General features: G+C 31.7%; 2 protein-coding genes across 2 annotated transcripts in view; one reads left to right on the top strand and one right to left on the bottom strand.

The window, feature by feature from the left end:
• Positions 1 to 934: 934 nt before the first annotated feature.
• Positions 935 to 13317, top strand: LOC139515456 (uncharacterized). The gene is made up of 3 exons (XM_071305026.1): positions 935 to 978; positions 2482 to 3751; positions 13264 to 13317. Exons 1-3 carry the CDS (start codon positions 935 to 937, stop codon positions 13315 to 13317), a joined length of 1368 nt encoding a protein of 455 aa, XP_071161127.1.
• A 2841-nt stretch (positions 13318 to 16158) lies between these two features.
• Positions 16159 to 20787, bottom strand: part of LOC139517610 (N-acetylated-alpha-linked acidic dipeptidase 2-like) — a 31670-nt gene continuing 27041 nt past the window's right edge. Inside the window, exons 11-12 of the mRNA XM_071308846.1 lie at positions 19999 to 20158; positions 16159 to 18178 (exon numbers count right to left, since the gene is read on the bottom strand). Of these exons, the coding sequence (XP_071164947.1) occupies positions 18010 to 18178; positions 19999 to 20158 (329 nt within the window). The 3' untranslated portion in view covers positions 16159 to 18009. The remainder of the gene's footprint in view (positions 18179 to 19998; positions 20159 to 20787) is intronic.

Genomic DNA, 20787 nt, shown 5'->3' on the forward strand with positions numbered 1-20787 from the left:
GAACGGAACAATAAACGAATCTAGCAAGATATATAGAACTTCACCTATACTAGTATTATGTATATACAAATGTATCTTCAAAAGAATCGTGTATTTATACAAATGTATCTACACAAGAATCAAGTATGTATGCAAATGTATTTGTAAAGTATTGTGTAACTATACAAATATCATATATCTAACAAGTATTATATATCTATACAAATGTATCTATACAGTTATCAATTATCTATATAAATCTCACACTTGATTGCAATTTTACAAAACTCTGCATTATGGGAAAACTCTTTAGCTATGTGGATTTTCAAACCTAAGATAAGTCAGTGCAACAAATTCTTAAAAGTTCTAAATGCACTACTATATGCTATTGAAAAAAGTACATCCCAAATAAAAATGACAAACTTAATGTTTCAAGCTGTAATATGTCAAAATATTAGATCAAAAAATCACTTGAAAGATATCACACCAAACACGACGGATTTCCAAATGAGGCATAAAACATTTCATTTCATTATTTTTTTCTTTTCTCTTTTGTTATGTCAGTATTAGGTTTAAAATATTTCTTTAATACCAACTATTTTTTCTGTAAATGAGAGACGCATTTCCTCGCAACCTAGAACAAATGATATAAACGTCTACATACCTACAGACCCATTATGTTAAGCAGCTTGCATAAAACTTACATACGGACCTGACCTGACGTAACACAATCCAGTCATCAAAATCTCACTGCAAGTGAAATTAAAGCCTATTCTGAGACAAGTTTGAACGAAATTTGATGAAATAAAAATTTGATCGGAAATATTGTTTAATGTTCCTGGTTCTTTTTTCATCGATGTTATTGCCCTATACTATCACCTAACAAACGCTAGCTTGTGTTCACGAATCAAGAGGATGTCTCTGGACTAGTGGCTTAGATATACAGAAAATAACCATGTTCCAATTACGTATACATCCAGTATTAGCAAATGAGATGAGGTTGTTATATTTGTAATTTATTCTCAGAGCAACTTTTCAAACAAATTTTACATAAATCTATAGCTGGTTGATCTTATTGCTAGCAATATTAAAATGAAAATGATAACATTTAATTTATATTGAATTCTAGTTTTATCCCTTGTTTTTTGTTATCATTAGTTACAAGAACGATTTCCTTTGAAGTTACAAAAGCGTCCTGGTGGTGAATAAAGCGCAAAATTTTTAATTTGGTATTCAGAAACAGCGAATGTTAATGAGCTGTCGGCTTAAAAAAAGTCTCTAATTTTTCTATGACTAGTTGCGCTTTCTTGTTTCTTCTACCTTCTTCATAGAATTCTATTTCACAATTCTGTCACTGAAAACTCGAAGATGTAAGCAATATTATCAGTGAAGAATCAGGGATTATTCACAAAACAAATGCAAATAAAATATAACAAATTATGTCAACAACATTTAAAAAAAAACAGTTTATAAACAGATTTGTGCTTCAATAGTTTTTAAGTTACATTTTCAATAAAAGCAAACAAAATAATTTTGCACCTTTTAAATAAGAGTAAAAACATGTATTTTGATTGTTTATATCTATTTTCATTGTCATTTAAAATTTAGCTTTTTTTTATCAAAATTTGTCTATTTTATATACTTATATGACAACACTACATTAGGATCACACAAGACTGTTTGTGAAGATCCAAATTATTTAGAACTTGGAAATTGTTACCTTCTCAACAACATCATTTCACAAATCAATGTTACATAGAATATTGTGTAACTGGATGACTAAAATTATTCATATCGGATAGTTATAGAGTATATATATAAATATATATCATGTAGCAGGAGTTCGAATCCTGTCCACGGAAGAACAAAACATTTGCCTCTGCAAATGTACTGATCTAATATTGTTTGGATGTTATTTAGATAAATGATATATACCGAATGTATTTTTAGTCTTATTTCGCCATCACTGATGATCTGGTGGATGAAATCTGTCGTGGATTTGTCACTGATTCAGACATACTAGTATATATATATATATATATATATGAGTCTGAAAGATTGTGTAACAATACCGATAAATAGATGGAAAACAAAACACTAAAAAGTGTTGAATATCATTGCACAAAGATGGAAAAACTGAACAGATGATATAAATTATACAATAATTGCAAATATTTCGGCTCAACAAATGGCCTTCTTCGGTGACAAAAGTTTTAACAATAATGAGATATAATGTATAAGGTGTAAACATAGATCACTAATAATACAGGTAAGTTTTGGTCGATTGATTTTAATCCAAAATCCTGAATATAATAATATTAATACCAACACTAAGACCGCCACTCTCCGCTCCAGACAAAGATGCAAATTTCAACGGGATGGTACTTCTTTCCCATCCATTAGTACAAAAGAAAAAAAGAATAATAAAACCAAAAACAGACATTTTAGACGTAGACCTCAAGTCCTCAGCAACAAGATCAATACCGTTGTTAATCTTTCCAGCAAACAACTTACTGAGGACGAAACGTCATTACTATCCAGAGGCCTAAACTTTTGTCCAGTCCCTGGTCCAGTGAATGATACTAAATTGTCTGAGGAACTGGATTATTTTGCCAGGAGCCTCCGCATCAAGGAACATTTTGCATCGAAAGAGGACGATAGCACCACCTCAGATAGTGACTCTGATGACTCCAATGAATATAGATTTAGAAAGAAAAGCAACTGGGTCCCTAAACCAAGCAAAAACACCACCTTAGAATCATTTATAGACAATGTTAAAACGGATATACTTACAAATGTAAAAATAAACAATCAGACCTATGATAATTTAACACCTGATGAACGTGTGGCTTTGACAAATTTGAGAGATAATGACGACATTGTTATTAAACCTGCAGACAAAGGGAGTGCAGTTGTCGTCATGGACAAATCTAACTATGTCCAAGAGGCCATTCGCCAATTAGATGATGACCGATTTTACAAAAAACTTAATTCGGACCCCACCCTCCAATTCAGCGAGGAAATAACAGAATGTTTAAAGGAAATGTGTGACAATAACATCATTGATATAGATACTTTCAAATATTTAAAACCTGAAAATTCAAAACCTGGGCGATTCTACCTGCTCCCTAAAATTCATAAACCTGGTAACCCAGGTAGACCAATCGTCTCAGCTAATGGTCATCCCACCGAAAAAATATCCGAATTCGTTGATTACTATCTTCGACCACATGTAGACAACTTGCCATCTTTTATTAAAGATTCTACAGATTACTTACTAAAGATGCAGGATTTAAACCCTCTACCTGCCAATACTACTCTTGTCACTATGGATGTCACCTCTCTCTATACGAATATTCCCCATGCGGATGGTATTGAAGCATGTAGAGAAGTTTGGGACTCTCGATCTCCTAAAATTCCACCTACTGATTGCTTAGTTGAAATGCTTACTATGGTCTTGAAAAAGAACAACTTCACATTCCAAGGAGAACACTATTTACAGACAAATGGCACTGCTATGGGTACAAAAATGGCTCCATCTTATGCCAATATATTCATGGGTAAATTTGAAAAGCAACTGCTGGAGTGCTCCATCGAAAAACCGCTTTCCTGGTATCGATTTATTGATGACGTTGACATGAAATGGGACAAGGGAGACCAAAAATTACAAACTTTTATAACAAATGCTAACAATCAACACCCTACCATCAAATTCACCCATGAAACATCTAATTCCACCATAAACTTCCTTGATACATCTAGCACCCTCTCTGTAGGTATAATAAACACAGATATATACTCTAAACCTACAGATACTCATCAATACTTGTCGCCTGAAAGTTGCCATCCTCCACACTGCACGAAGAGCATTCCATACAGCCAAGCTCTCAGAATAAGGCGAATCTGCTCCTCTGAAGACACTGCAAAACAACGTCTGGGGCAGCTTAAAGGACATTTAAAAAGAAGGGGATATAAACACAAAAACATCAAAAATAGTTTTCGAAAAGCGGAATCCATCCCCAGAAGCAGTCTGCTAACTTACAAAGATAAACAGAAAAGTAAAAGAATCCCATGTGTGCTCACCTACCATCCATGCCTGAGAAATAGTTTCAAGACCATTCGTGATCATTGGACAGCAATCGAGAAACATTCGAAGTTATCCAAAATCTTTCCTGAGCCTCCCATGATTGCCTTCAAACAACCTAACAGCCTGAGAAATATACTTGTCCGTGCTGACCTTTCCAAACCTAACCATACTGTAGGTAATTGTCAGCCTTGTGGGGACAAGCGCTGCAAGTGTTGCAACCAATTGCAGCATTCATCAACATTTCACAGTAAGACCACAGAAAAGACATACAAGATCTTTTGCAATGTCAACTGCAAAAGCTCAAACGTGATTTACGTTCTTGAGTGTCCTAGATGTGGTCTCCAATATGTTGGTGAATCTATGCAGCCATTTCACAAACGCCTCAATGGCCACAGGAGTGACCTCACAAAAAAACCGTACATTCCTGTCAGCCAACATTTCAGGTTACCAGATCACAACCTGAAAGATTTTGATCACATGAAGATCCTTGTGATCGAACAGGATTGTACATGGCAAAATAGGCAAAGAGAAAATCGGGAGAGGTTTTGGATAAAAACACTGGGTGTCCTCCATCCAGATGGAATCAATAGAAAGAAATAATTAAATTTACAGTCTAGTGTTAATATTATTATATTCAGGATTTTGGATTAAAATCAATCGACCAAAACTTACCTGTATTATTAGTGATCTATGTTTACACCTTATACATTATATCTCATTATTGTTAAAACTTTTGTCACCGAAGAAGGCCATTTGTTGAGCCGAAATATTTGCAATTATTGTATAATTTATATCATCTGTTCAGTTTTTCCATCTTTGTGCAATGATATTCAACACTTTTTAGTGTTTTGTTTTCCATCTATTTATCGGTATTGTTACACAATCTTTCAGACTCATATAATTTTTCCTGTTTGTGTAGTATTGTCAATTTTGATGATCCAATACCTATTAAGTTTACTGGTTGGTAGATTCTTATAGACTCTATATATATATATATATATATAACTCGTCTAAACATCAACCCAACAATGTTAGATCTGTAAATTTGCTTTCGCAAATTTTGGTTCTTCCCTCGCCGGGATTCGAACCCATGCTACTGTGATATCGTGACACCAAATCGCCTGCACTGCAGCCGTCCCGCTAGACCACACGACCACCTGGGCTCTCAATAAAAGAGCTTTCGGTGGGCATGTGTTACCTTTCCACGTCAGTTTTAATCTAGCGGCGTACTACAGTACATGATATATAAGGCATGAAGATGTTATTGTTACAGATCAGCTAAATTATCTATAGTAAAGGATCCTACAAATTAATGTAAGATACAGTCACAGAAAATAATTATATTCATAAGTACGTCTGAGTCAGTGACAACCCTACAACAGATGTATCCATCGGATCGCCATCAATGATGGCGATACATGGCTGTGTACATAATGTATATACAACTCGTCTAAACATCAACCCAACAATGTTAGATCTGTAAATTTGCTTTCGCAAATTTTGGTTCTTCCCTCGCCGGGATTCGAACCCATGCTACTGTGATATCGTGACACCAAATCGCCTGCACTGCAGCCGTCCCGCTAGACCACACGACCACCTGGGCTCTCAATAAAAGAGCTTTCGGTGGGCATGTGTTACCTTTCCACGTCAGTTTTAATCTAGCGGCGTACTACAGTACATGATATATAAGGCATGAAGATGTTATTGTTACAGATCAGCTAAATATATATACAACTCGTCTAAACATCAACCCAACAATGTTAGATCTGTAAATTTGCTTTCGCAAATTTTTGGTTCTTCCCTCGCCGGGATTCGAACCCATGCAACTGTGATATCGTGACACCAAATCGCCTGCACTGCAGCCGTCCCGCTAGACCACACGACCACCTGGGCTCTCAAAAAAGAGCTTTCGCTGGCCGTGTGTTACCTTTCTTCGTCAGTTTTAATCTAGCGGCGTACTACAGTACATGATATATAAGGCATGAAGATATTATTGTTACAGATCAGCTAAATTATCTATAGTAAAGGATCCTACAAATTAATGTAATATACAGTCACAGAAAATAAGTATATCTATATGTACGTCTGAGTCAGTGACAACTCTACAACAGATGTATCCATCGGATCGCCATCAATGATGGTGATACATGGCTGTGTACATAATGTATATACAACTCGTCTAAACATCAACCCAACAATGTTAGATCTGTAAATTTGTCATCGCAAATTTTTGGTTCTTCCCTCGCCGGGATTCGAACCCATGCTACTGTGATATCGTGACACCAAATCGCCTGCACTGCAGTCCTCCCGCTAGACCACACGACCAGCATGGGTTCGAATCCCGGCGAGGGAAGAACCAAAAATTTGCGAAACCATTCAATAAACATTGATAGCGATGATCATGCTGCTATTTGCTCTTTTGAGTACACTCAAGACTAGAAGTGTACTCCGGGGTATTGTATAATTGATAAAATCGAATGCCTTTGCTAAGGTTAACAAAAACGAATGACAGTACATACACATTAAATTCGAGTCCTGAGCACAATAAAAATCCCACTTAACAAACATATTGGTAAATGCGCAGATTCAAATCATTCAAATTTCATCTTTGTGTATTTTATCAGTGTTCAGATAATACTTGTACGGAACGAATGAATATTAATAAAGAAAATTATTTTATTAAGAAATACTCGTCACAATAATGTATGTTTACGTCACAAGGAAAGCGTCATATATCATGTCACGTACTTTGTAAATCCTGACACTAGTTGCACTAACATATTCCACTGCCAAGTATGTCAGAACAGAGTAAACTAGAATTATGTAAACTATCATAAATCCAAATAAACCTTTGCAAGTACTTCCTTCCAAATAGTTGTTACTATTGATACCACATTTTACAATTAATTCTATTACATTAACGAAAAATCAAAGAGTCATACGAATTTTCCACGAAGTCTTCTTGTTGCTGCAGCATCTATCTATTATCAGATTACTATCACAATCGGGACAGTCATTAAAACAACTCATGTTTTTTGTCAGAAGTCTAAAACTGGTTTCGAGAGTCGGTTGACTATTTCAAGTGGTGTATAATTTAACTATTTATGTATTTCTATTTCTTTAGTGCTATTGCGTTTATCTCTACTTTATTCCTGCCAAGTATTGATGTCATTTAAGCGGTAGGTTTAACATTATATATACGCAGGAGGTTCAGCTAGCAATGAGACAAGATCAAAAAAGTTAAAATCACAAATACTGAGCTCCGAGGAAAATTCAAGTCTCTTATCAACCCACTACTTTTTTTAAATGTCCTTTACCATGTCAGAAATATGGCAGTTGTTATCAAACAGTCCGTTTCTAAGCTGTTGGGGTGGGTTTTTTTTGTAGCAGTTCAATGTTTCTGTTGTTCTGTTGATTTCTTCTTATAGTTGGTGCGTTTCCCTTGGGTTTTGTTTGTGATCGGATTTGATTTCGCTTAGTCGATGTTCGACTCTTGAACAGAGGTAAACTACTGGTGACTTTATTTAGAGTGAAATGAACTGAAATTTATGTAGATATCTTAATTAACACAAAATATTCTACATTTCTTTTCCTGATCACTGTCATCTGTAATGAACTTTACACAAATCTAGTAATGCCACACTTATAACTCTTACATATTTATTTATTGTCTTAACTGTTAGCGTACATTTAAACAATGAATATAATATTTACTTTAAAACTATAATTCATTATCAACCATTTCAACTTTCAATGAATTTATTAAGTCCGTATATCAATGGCGCACCGATTGGAAGCGGAGCTATGACATACTACGTGAAACAATACAAAAACATGTTCCTGAAGATTTATTTTTTTTGTTTCGAATTAGCACAATTCCTTGTTGGTAGTGCATACTATTTTTTAATGAATTAAATAAATCAAACATAAAAATCACATCATATTGCAGAATCGTTACAATTTTCCCTGGAGACATAATTTTCCTCCGTCAAAATAACGTTTTTTTTTAATTTTCGATCTTAGAAGAACATGCTATTTTAAAGCTAAGTAAGCTGAGTTGCATATGACTCTGAATTTTGGACAAATATTTGCATTCACAAATTTGTATTTTTACATTGTTTTGCGAAATTTCAAAGTATGTCTAGTTAAGCCTGTTTAACCATAGGCTTTCAAATGGAATTGTCTGTTTTTAAGAAGTCACATATTTAGACCAGTATGAGACTAATATTGGTATGTCTTCACTGCAAACCATTCCATCTACAAGCCCTATACATCATGTTCTGTGTTACAGTCTTATATAAAGACAACAGAGAACAGCATAATTCGCATTAAGAAAGCAACACTCAATGCTCTTCAACTTTGTACTTGTTTGGCTTTATAAATATTTTGATATGAGCGTCACTGATGAGTTGTATGTAGACGAAACGCACGTCTGGCACCTTTGATAACTATTTGACCTAGTGTTGAAGAAAGCTGAAAAAAGTGCAGATAAACAGTGAATGTTATCCGATGGAGAATCTCTGTCATACGAGTTGTCACATATTTATAGTTTCGTTGTGTTTCTCCCTTATAGTTTTAAGCATATATATCACATATCTTTCTGCTAGATTTTATCGTTTCAATCTTGCTTTACTTTTCTGAATGAATGGTATAAACTGTTTTAATTACCTGTTAATGTAGGAAGCCGTATGTTCTAATGCTATAAAATTGAGTAATCACAGTGTGAGAAATAAGTATGTATACTATAAATTGAAGCAAGATTTTCTCATTCTGAATCTGAAAAAGTTGCTCATTAAATGTTGTTTTGATTTAAAAGTTGAATTTTTTTTTAAACAATTATAAACAGAACAAAGATTATTTTATATTTTCATTTAAATAAATTGTATGAAAACAATGATCTTTACTTTTGATACATTAGGTTTTGTTTTATTTTTCATGAAAAACAAATCTATGTCTTTAAATTTTTCTATAAAATATTTAGTACAACTGACGTATTTGCTTAACTGCTTTTACTTTCTTTTTTGTGAGGTTTTCTTCCTGTTGAAAATATACGGTAAGTCAAATTCAATTGGCTGCTGAGATTAAATGGAAAAGTATATAAGGTCTACTTGTCTTATTATATTACTTGAATTTCGTGGTAATCAAAATTAGTTCCAGATTTTTGTCATATATTTGTTTATTTGTCTGAAATAAAAAAAAATACCCGAGTAAATTGAGTAAAACACTACATGAAGCCGTAGGGCCATTTGATTTTAATGCATTTTACAAACAGCACAGAACCTGAACTTTATTTTATAGTATTATCTATCATGTATATACATATCATATATGAGCATAAATGCAACTCTTTTAGCTTCACTTCTACTAGGGAAAATCAACTATTTAGGGTATTTCTACTATCAATAACTGTGTCTAAATCATTACCTTCGGAAAATTCAAAAGAAAAAAAATCCGTTCTAGTAACGAAAGCGATCCCGCCATTATTCCGTAACTATAGAACAAAATATTATAAAGACGATGATACATTTGTTTAGCTTGTATCTTATGCTTTTTATGCAAAATAAATGATAGTAGTCGACAAGAATAAAGCCGTTAACATATTTGCATTTTTTTAAATACATTGTTGTGCTTCCTTTGTCAACTAACAGAGTAGATCTTATTCTCTATTTTTGTTTATAACACGGCTATGATAACCAATCTATATAGAATCTCTCAATCACGTACGTATAAAAAAATACCAATAACAGAAAACAGTCCGATATTGAAATGAATGTTCTGGTTTCACCGATAAGAAAAGGCAGAATCACAAAAATACTGAACTCCGATGAAAATTCAAAAAGTAAAGTTTAATTATAATAAAATAGCAAAAATCAAAAGCTCAAACACATCAAACGAATGGATAACAACTGCCACATTCCTCACTTGGTACATGTATTTTCTTATGAAGAACATGGTGGATTAAACCTGGTTTTATAGCTAGCGAAATCTCTCACTTGTATGCCAGTAGCATGCAATTCATTTATATTGACAACGATTTGTGAACAAAACAAACAGACACAATAGTTCAAATTGTCAATAATAGGGATACAGCAGTCATCATTGTGCTATCATCTTAATAACTGTAGAAACAAACAAATATATTAACTACCATTAACCATGGCTAAATAACTCAATGACGGGATGCATAAGTACATATGTTACAAAGAATCACACAAAGGCATAGAGACAAAACATATTAACAATAATTAAAGACAAGAATAAAAAAAATTCCATAATTTTTTAAGACAAATTTTTATACCAGGTCATCGACATATAGCATGAGGGATATAGTTGTATAAAGTAAAATCACAAAAATACTGAACTTGGAGGAAAATCAATTCGGAAAGTCCATAATCACCATTTGTTGAAATTATTAATCAGTCTTATAACAACAACACTGTAAGGAAAATTTGTTGATCTACATGCTTAAGTGCCTAGAGCATGCATGCATGTAATAAAAAAAAAATAATTAATAATTATTCAACTTTTCGTTTAAGTTCAAGTCCATTCATCTTTACTTTAACTTTCTATTTTAATATACTCACCATGGTTACTCTGTGGTGTAATTCATGCATACCCAACTTTGTACTGAAGACGCAATTTGCTGTATCAGTTTTATCATGTTGACGGTGCCATATGTAGATCAATAATTTTTTGGCAGTAGTACTTAAAGTGTTGTTGTTATAAGACTTTCTACATTTTATGTGCTTTTTCATAACGAAACTGCATACCCGCGGTATCCACTTCAAGGACTCTACCGTACTACAGATTCACAGGCGTTGGTTCATTTTGTAATTTATTACATTTTTTATCGTGAACCCCTGCATTCTGTTTAGAACCGTCGTTGCCAGCAGCACTGAACTTCCCAGCCACCCGCAGCTATGGACCAAGGAAACAACGAAGATTAAATCCAAGAAACACAATCGAAGATGACTCCTTGAAAACAAGAATAAACGCGACTAGAATTTTGGAAAAGGATATTTCCGTTTTAAAAAAAACCTACCCCAAAATTATTCAACTTGATGTGAAACAAAGATGTGTAATCCCTGAATATTCTGAACGATTTTGTTCCTCAGACTGAATTATTTTCTGTATTAGTTTTATCCTGTAAAGGAGCACTAGGAACCGTAACATGAAGATCAAATATATTTTCTGCAGCAGTCCCTAAAGTGCTGTTGTTATAAGACTTTCTAAATTTTAATAAATGAATACATATAATAGAAAATTTTCTCGCCTGCATTAGGCTCTCCAAATCAAAAGCCTGATATCTCATAGGACTGGATTTTTTTACAATATTTTTCTATCAAAATATTTAAATAGTTGATATAGTTTCAACTCAACATGTATACAATCATGACTTTTGGGTGTGAATTTAAGTGGCAGATCCTGAATGCATAGTAGGAGATGCTTACCATATCAATTCACCATGTCTTGCTACTTTTGGAATTTATGCATTTCCCCGGGTTTTTGTTTGCTACCTTGAATTGTCTTTTCCCTAATTAGTTGACAATATTTGAAAATGAGAAAACTACTGTCACCTTAAGTAAGCATCATATAATTATAATAACCAAGAGGCATTTGTATGTGAATTTATCCAGAAAGGTCAAACCTTTCATAAATACTTTTCAGGCAAATCTCCTGCACAATGTGAACATTGTGTTATACCTTATTCAATGGTTATCAAATGTATCATGCTTGTATTTTAATACGCCAGACTCGCGTTTCGTCTATATAAGACGCATCAGTGACGCTCAGATCAAAATAGTTTTAAAAACAAATAAGTACAAAGTTGAAGAGCATTGAGGACCCAAAATTCCAAAAAGTTGTGCCAAAAACGACTAAGGTAATCTATGCTTGGGATAAGAAAATCCTTAGTATTTCGAAATAAATAATATTTTTGTAAACAGAAAATTTATAACAAGAGGCTGTCACAACGACAGCAAACCGGATTTATTAACATTTATTTGTGTCCTGGCAATATCACAAGAACCATAACTCCTGAACGGTAAAAGTAAAAATCGAGATTATTGAACTTGACCTCCATTTTGTCATCAGTAACAACATATTAAAATTTGAAAAGCTTTGGTTGAACAGTTCACGAGTAAATGCACGGACATGACTGGCAACACCATTTTTTAATCTTTCAAGAACCATAACTCCTGAACAGTAAAAGTCAAAATCGTCATTATTGAACTCCATTTTGTCATCAGTAACAACATATCAAAATTTGGGAAGCTTTGGTTGAACAGTTCATGCGTAAATGAACGGACACGACTGGAAACGCCATTTTTCAATCTTTCAAGAACCATAACTCCTGAACGGTAAAAGTCAAAATCGTTATTATTAAACTTGACCTTCATTTTGTTGTCAGTAACAACATATTAAAATTTTAAAAGCTTTGGTTGAGCAGTTCATGAGTAAATGCAGGGACAACATTTGGTTGCCGCCCGCCCGACTTACATCCCCAAATCAATAACCAACATTTTTGTCACAAAAATCAGGTTAAAAATGACCACGTAATTGATAGTCATGTCAACACTAAAGTGCTGACTACACGTTGGAAAAGCATATAATTGAAGATTAAGTTTCCCCTGCATCTCACCATTTAACACTTTTGAAAGCAGTCTGAACTTGACTGAATAATAAACTTTTATATTATATGCACAATAATAAAGGCATGAATGCATCTAAATATATTTTATTTTCTCTTAACAGAGAAACAAAATGTCAATGACAACAAAACACAAATGAGTGAATCATACCTGCCAACTTTTCAAAATGCCCATGGGGGTTTTACGTGCAAGATGGTTCTTATAGTCCTACAAAACCTTCAAGAGGGCCCTCAAAATATCTTAATGTTGTTTTTTTTGGCTTCTTCATAATTTTACAAGCCTATAGCAATTGTAAAATTAATTGTTTGTTTACAATTTTGGACAAAATTACACTTTCAAAATTTCTATTTTGGAGCCTCCATGGGGGAAATCCCCCGTAAATAGTGACAGTTGGCAGGTATGGTGAATAATCAGTCATCAAAAATGAATATAACTATATTAAAGGAATTAAAAAGATTTATCTATTCTTTCTTTATATGTCCAAATTAAATTAAAACATGGTTTTGAATTAATGTTTACTTTTATCTTTTGAATTTTGTATTACAGAATTACCAAAAAGGTGATCCTGCCCTGTCAATGTCACCAAGAAAAAAATTGTAAGAAATTTTAAATCTATAAATACAAAATCCTTATTGAATCGAATGTTGGGGGACGACATTTTCATTTACTAAATCACCATTTCATTAAATTGATGAAATAAGTTACCTTTAGCAGCGCAATCATAACTGTCAAATTTTAGACTGTATAGTGAACATGGTGAACGTGTACTTTTTTTAAATCTTTAACACTATTTGTTTAGTTGTTTTATATAAGCAATGTCATATACAGTACAACCTGCATAATCCAACACCTGAGTATTCCAACATCCTGCTTTAATTGACACATTTTCATGATTGCCAAAATATGCCTATCCTTGCAGAAAAAACCCTGAATTTTCTGACAAACTGCTTAATCCAACATTATTTCCTGATCCCCCAATGTTTCAGATAACACAGGTAACACTGTTATTCAAAATCAGACAATCTCCATAAAAGCAAAAGGGCGCTTACTTCACCATTCTTAACAGTGTCATAAGATTTCACTTTTTGTACAAAGTGTAAATGGTCGAATGAATGAATGGTTGTATGTTACAATATGTTCCATTTAACTTTTTAAAACATTTTTGGGGCTCATGTTATTTTCTATTTAAAAATTTCAGATTAAAATTTATAATGATATGACACATTTATAGATTCATATGATGATAGACTGTAAAAACATATTTGACTATAATAGAAATAGTTTCAAAACAGATCATACCTATTCCTTTCCTATAATTAATTATCCTTTTGTTTTTAACTATCTTCCATGATTTATCACATAAGAACAAAAAATCAATTTAATAAACAAAATTTGTTAGCCGAAAGACAATAATGTTTTGAACTATGAATCAAATTTATGGATGCATAAATTTTTAAAAAAAAATTGCTCATTTAAAAAAATAATATAGCCTGAATATATCTGGTTTTGCCTTAACTACATAGTGACTAACATAATATACAAAATTTACAATGTTTACTTCAGGTTCAACATCTCATTGCACAACCCAGTAGGTTTTGGCACAAACGACAAAAAAAACAACAAATTAATAATATGGGAAGAACAAACTTTGTTTCCATTTGAGATCAGTAAATATAATCATGAATGGAAAAAACAAATAAAATGGACAGTGTGTAAACAGGTATATATTCCTATCCTTGTTAAGATAGAGTGAGACCATCATTTAGACATAATATAAGAAAGAAATGTGAATGTACTGTGGATTCATTATTATTCGTTGGATACCAATTTTCGTGGATTTCGTGGGCACAGTCAAACCACGAAATTAAATATTCAACGAATGATAATTTTTCTATAGGTTTGTATGCAGACTTCAGCAAAACCACGAAATTAAATATCCACGAATATGCAAGTTTTTCTTAATCCACGAAAATTGGTACCAACGAAAATAAATGAATCCACAGTAAGTGCTAAATTACAGAATGGTATCAATATGGTAGAGTTATGTGAAACAATTAAACTCCATCAGACAAATAGATTTGAAAATGTTGAGCATGGTTGATGAGAATTCTAACTTTTTAAAATAATTTCTACATTTGCTTTGACCTTCATTCCTTGCACTCTTCAATAAAACTTTTAAATAAATGGCAATGACTGATGGATTTGTGACCTTGTTGGTTACCTACTATAAATTTGTGGCTTGGGTGAATCTGATCAACGATTTGTGGCTTAAATGGCTGCCCATTATGGATTTGTGGCTTTATAGGCTGTCTAAAATGAATTTGTGTCTTAAGTGACAGCCTATTACGGATTTGTGTCTTTAGTGGCTGCCTAGAAGGATGTATGGCTTAAGTGACAGTCTTATATGGATTTGTGTCTTTAGTGGCTGCCTATAATGGATTTGTGGCTTTAGCAACTGCCTACAAGGATTTGTGGATTAAGTGACAGTCTTATATGAATTTGTGGCTTTAATGGCTACCTTTAATGAACTTGTGGCTTAATTGACAACCTATTATGGATTTGTGGCTTTATAGGCTGCCTATAAGGGATTTGTGGCTTTTAAGTGACAACCTTTTATGGACTTGTGGCTTTAATGGCTGCTTATGGATGGATTTCTGACCTATATGAATGAGAAAATACGGAGATCAAATGATAAAGAAACAGTAAATATAGATAAATAAAGAATAATGTTTTAGGTTGTTGAACAGCCACTCAAAATATTAATAAAACAATATTTTTATTCTAGCATTCATAAATAATATATTTTTTTTTTTGGTATCAATTTTTCAATTTACCTCTTTCCTTGTGAATAAAAAATTATCTTTAGAATTAAATTCAATATACAATATTTGATAAATATATCAAATGTCAAAAAATGCTATGAGATAGTCTATTGAAAAATAAGTTGAAGGTGCTGGTAAGTCAACCTCACTGTCAGAAGTCATTAGTTTTAAGACCAATGGTTATTATTCTACCATATACAAATCAACATGAAAGAAACTATGTTTAATATCCATTTTTATCTTCAACCCAAATAATATTTCATAATCAGCTTACACAGAATATTACATTTCAGACAATTTATGTATTTCACAAAAATGAAAAAAAAAAACATGCTGAGGAAAAATAAAAATCATACAAGTCACAAAATATAAGATAAATTGGCATATGAAAATAGCAATGAAGAGTCATCTCAACTTGAAATAATTGGCAAGATAAATCAAACTTATTAACAAATCTCATTGGCATATTCTACATTATATTCACTTTAGAAAAAAATAGACAATATCTTAATCAATTGTTTGATCAAATCTATTATAACATAACCAATTGGTGGAAAAACATACAATTTGTATATCAAGAAACACACATTACACATTTGTATTAAAATTAACTATCATTGATTTAAACTTTTATTGACCATAATACAATAACATATAATTTACAAGGACAAAAATAATTCAAGAATTCATGGCTTGTTAGGATTTCTAAATTTTCCGTAAAATCCTCTACCTTGATGCATGGACAAAACAATTGGGCTACATTTTTGTAACTTTTCAAATGATAAAAACATTGCTGCCTTTCATGAATATAAAATTTATTATTTTATTCATTCTTTCATTCTTTCCTTTTCACACATGTCTAAGTTCTCTTTCAAACATACTTTGAGTTCAACAGACATTCATACATACATCTTGACAATTTATAGTAAAACACTAATTTCTACAGTCCAAAACTCTTGAGGAACAAAAAAAAATGTAATATTCCATAGAACACTCAAATAAAGGGCTATACCTAGGACAACATGAAATGACCACAGCAGCTAGCAAATACAATAAAAAAAATTAATAGTGACTTAATCATCATGAATATTGAGCCTTGGGGCAAGCTGATATTCTAGCTGATGAAGTAAGTGAAAAAAAAAACATTTTTATTTTTATAAATCATTGGTCATTTAAGGAATGACTGTAACATTTTTTCTGTCTATAAAGAAATAACATAAAAAATTTGGTGTACACTGAATAATGCGTGCAGCGAGTTATTTAACAGTGTGCACCACAGTTTTTATGTTATTTCGAATAGACAGAAAAAATATTAGTCATTTCTTGTAATTAAATTCCATTTTAAACCGTAGAAAACCATGAAAAACCGTTGATGACGTCACAGTCACATGACTAAATTATGTCTATGGGCTGATAACAAAATAACATCTGCCAATCAGAAGACGCGTTACATCCAAAACTAAATTATTACTTCATGATTTGGTGTGGTTTTGAATATGAGACTACATGAAATAGCTGCCAAAACTGTTTTGGAGAGTTTAAAGCATTGTTAAAATTGTTTGGTTGAATCAATGAAGATGCATACTTTTCATTGTTAAATTGACATGGACTGACATGAAGATGTAAAGATGTTGCATTGTTATGTGACATTATTACTTGATATTTTCCTGTATAACTTCCTATCCTTGATCTAACAATCTAATAAGGAAGTAGGATCAAAGTGAAAATGTATAAATTGCAGATAGTTTTTCTCTTCCTTATTTACATGAAATGTATTTTTATAAATAGCTTTTTATTTGATGAAAATTGAATAAAAAAAAACAACATATTACAGACCTTGTGACAATCTGTAATTCTAGCTGCTTTGGTAGTGTTCCCGTATGTTCTAAGTAAGAGTTACAATTGCAAGAATTGGAATTTATTCATAGACTTTAAAGAAACTAAATCTTTTATCAACAGGTAATAAAAACATTTACATGTTTTTTGTTTATAATTATTTTTTTTTAGTTTGTAACTAAAGTTGGAATTCTTAAAATCAATTTGGTCATATATTTTTGTCCATAAAGACTGCATCAAATTTATAAATGATTGCACAACTTGGTATAAGAGTTATTAAATAAAACAAAAGTCTATAGATTTCAACAAAATCATTTGCTAGCATTTGAAATTGTTACACTGGCTTTATGAATTATTACAATTTACATTTATTCCAATACAAGTTTTAAAACTTTTAGTGAACTGTCTTTTATTGCAAATAAAAAGAACATTATTCAACTATTCTTCTTAAAAAAATTCACATCTACGAATCCAAAGAAGTCATTCCAATAGTCCTCTATTACAGTTCTCAGAAATTCAAGTATATATCAATATGTAGATTAATGCATACAAAAACTGGAAAGAAAACATTTTACAACTCATGCATTCTTTGATCACCATTCATACAATTAAAATCACAATATTGAAACATACATCAAATACTTTGCAAACAAAATATGGCTTCATGTAAAATAAGTCCAATGCTTTTTAATAAACACTGTATTTGGCTGTAGTCATTAGTTACAGTTGCTAATGGTAACAAGTTTTTAATGGAAGACGGAAGTTCCTCTGTATTACTTTCTTTTAAAATAGAGTAATGAGATCTGTAAAGAAACAAAACAACATTTTAAGTTTCAATTTTAAACGTATTTCATCAACTACCTAATACTTACTGTGCATTCAAGCAATGTGCTAGTTCTTTATATGTGAGAGGTAACAATGAATGATACAAGCTATGTTTCATGCTTATAATTTGACTGCACAAATCTGTTTATGAACTATCTTTTTTCTGAAAATATCTTCATAGGAAAAAATTAATTAATGAAAACAATATAATATGGTTTTTGCTCTTATCTTACTATTGTTTCATTTTATTTACCTACTGGCTTTAGATTTTTAAGTTTAATATTCATCAAAATTAATTGAGATATTTTCTGGATGTATTAGTTATTTCTTGTTTCATTTGGCTGCTGTGCTTTAACATTTACCTCACATCTCCTTTTATTCATTTTCATACTGAGTCACATTATCCCCATGGTTGTAAGAATACAGAGCAGAAAACTATATACAGGTTCTTTGATGTCGTTTGAACAGACTGAATTCATTTATTCAAAATAATCCTTAAAATAAACAGTGAATGACTGGGAAAGACTTAACAGTATGAAAATGCTTTGATTATATATGAACTTTGATATTTTATACTCTTTCTATTTTCATATACAGAGAATGTGTTGATTGACCTATAGTTTTCAATACAGAAAAATACTTTTAGATCTATGGAAAAAAAAAACCTTTATAGTAAGGTCAGGTTTACATTTCTCTTTCATGCAAGTTTTTTTTACCATTTTTATTACTGTACCAAATAACTAAGACTTTTAAGAAAGTGAATTAGTTCAATTTGATTCTCATGGTCCGAGAACACAATTATTTTGTAGTGCATTTCTTTTAGAACATAAATAAAAATTAAAAAAATCCCACTTGCGCTTTCTCAAAGAAACTTTTACAGTGTGTTGTACTACTTTTGGGACAAATTATATCAAAATTATAGAAAACTTCATCGTCTCTAACTCAAAATATTGACAAATTTATGTTTAGGGCGTCTTGAAATCTTTTGACAGCTTCTGAAGTGCTAATTTTCAATCTTTTTCAGGTGGACCAAATCACTACTTTCCTTTAAAATTCTGGACCCAAATTTTTTTACAATGTAATTTCACCCCCCTACTTGCAATTTGAGGCATTAAACATGGAGAAATAAATTTGGAAGGGGTATAAAAATTAATGGCAAGTAACCCACTGTCAACACTAGGGACTATATTTGTGAACAACGAAAATCAAGGGACGACAATTGTGGTCTGGGACCTCATGTGTATATATGAATCAGTAAACTCATCATATCATAGATGCCAGGATTAAATTTTGTATTTACCCCAGACATGCATTTCGTCTACAAAAGACTTATCAGTGATGCTCAATTCCTAAAAAGTTAAAAGGGCCAAATAAAGTACAAAGTTGAAGAACATTTGAGGACCAAATCTGATCTTAGAAATAGAGTTATCTTTCTTAGTAGGTTTATTTGTCATGTCCTAGGAAGTGTTGTGTATTGATTACAAATTATGATTTAAAGAAACCAGAGTCATATATGACCCAAAACTAATCATTCTACAAAATCACTGTAACTAAAAAGAAAAAAAAGGCAACTAAAATAAACTGGTATAAAATCTAGAAAAGCTATTCATAAAATTATAACCAAAAATTATAACCAAATATCAGTTCAATATTCTTAAAGAAGGTTGATAATGCGGGTAATAAAATTACATGGCTTCACAATCTTTGGTGATTCTTCAACTGGAAACCAATTTCAATATATGCACTTAATTATTCATCTATCAAAATATGAGTTCTTCAATATTATTGAATTAATTACCTGTATTTATTTGGCATTAATAAAATTCTCTGTAATTTCATTATTGCATCATTAATTCTTCTCACTGCTAAACCATCCTTGGATTTTAAAAGTTGTGGAATGTATTCGGTAAATGTCTTTCCTGCATTCTTCAATTCAGTCACCTTTTCTACTATAATATCTGAAAAGGTTTATTATCATTAATTGGAATTTAGTTTATTTGATTAGTTTTATACTATGCACACACAAGAAAACCAGCATAGCCATCAATTAGAGGGCAACTCAGTATTAAAATAAACTTATAAAAGTTCTGGATCAGCCACTGTACAAGAACTAGAACATAACGTAAAAAATTACCAGAAGTTTGAAGGATTGAGTCTTATAACTCTTGAAAGACAAGTCGATAAGAAATTTTCAAAGAAAGTTTACTTTCTCATTGCAACAGTTGGCCAATGTTTCAAGTAAATCAATCTGAGCAAATTCAAATATACAGCTTTTTTATTATCTTAAATCTGACAATTAACATTCTGTAACTATAGAAAACCACATCAGAAAATTATGAAAATAAAAAAGAAGCTTCCTTTTATTAATACCAACAAGCACAGCATACTTTATAGTGTATGATATGTGAAAATTGTATAAATCTGACGTTAAAAGTTCCATAACTCTAAAACAAAAAGTAAACCATTTCTTCAAAATTAAAATTATAAAGGAGTCTTTTTTCCACCATTTCAAATATTTCATGCAATTTTCATGTTTTTAAACAAACCATTTTTGTATTTTTGTTTGACATGTGAACTGACAGACAAA

The sequence above is a fragment of the Mytilus edulis genome, chromosome 3, assembly GCF_963676685.1.
Source record: "Mytilus edulis chromosome 3, xbMytEdul2.2, whole genome shotgun sequence".
In the NCBI taxonomy this organism is placed as follows: domain Eukaryota; kingdom Metazoa; phylum Mollusca; class Bivalvia; order Mytilida; family Mytilidae; genus Mytilus; species Mytilus edulis.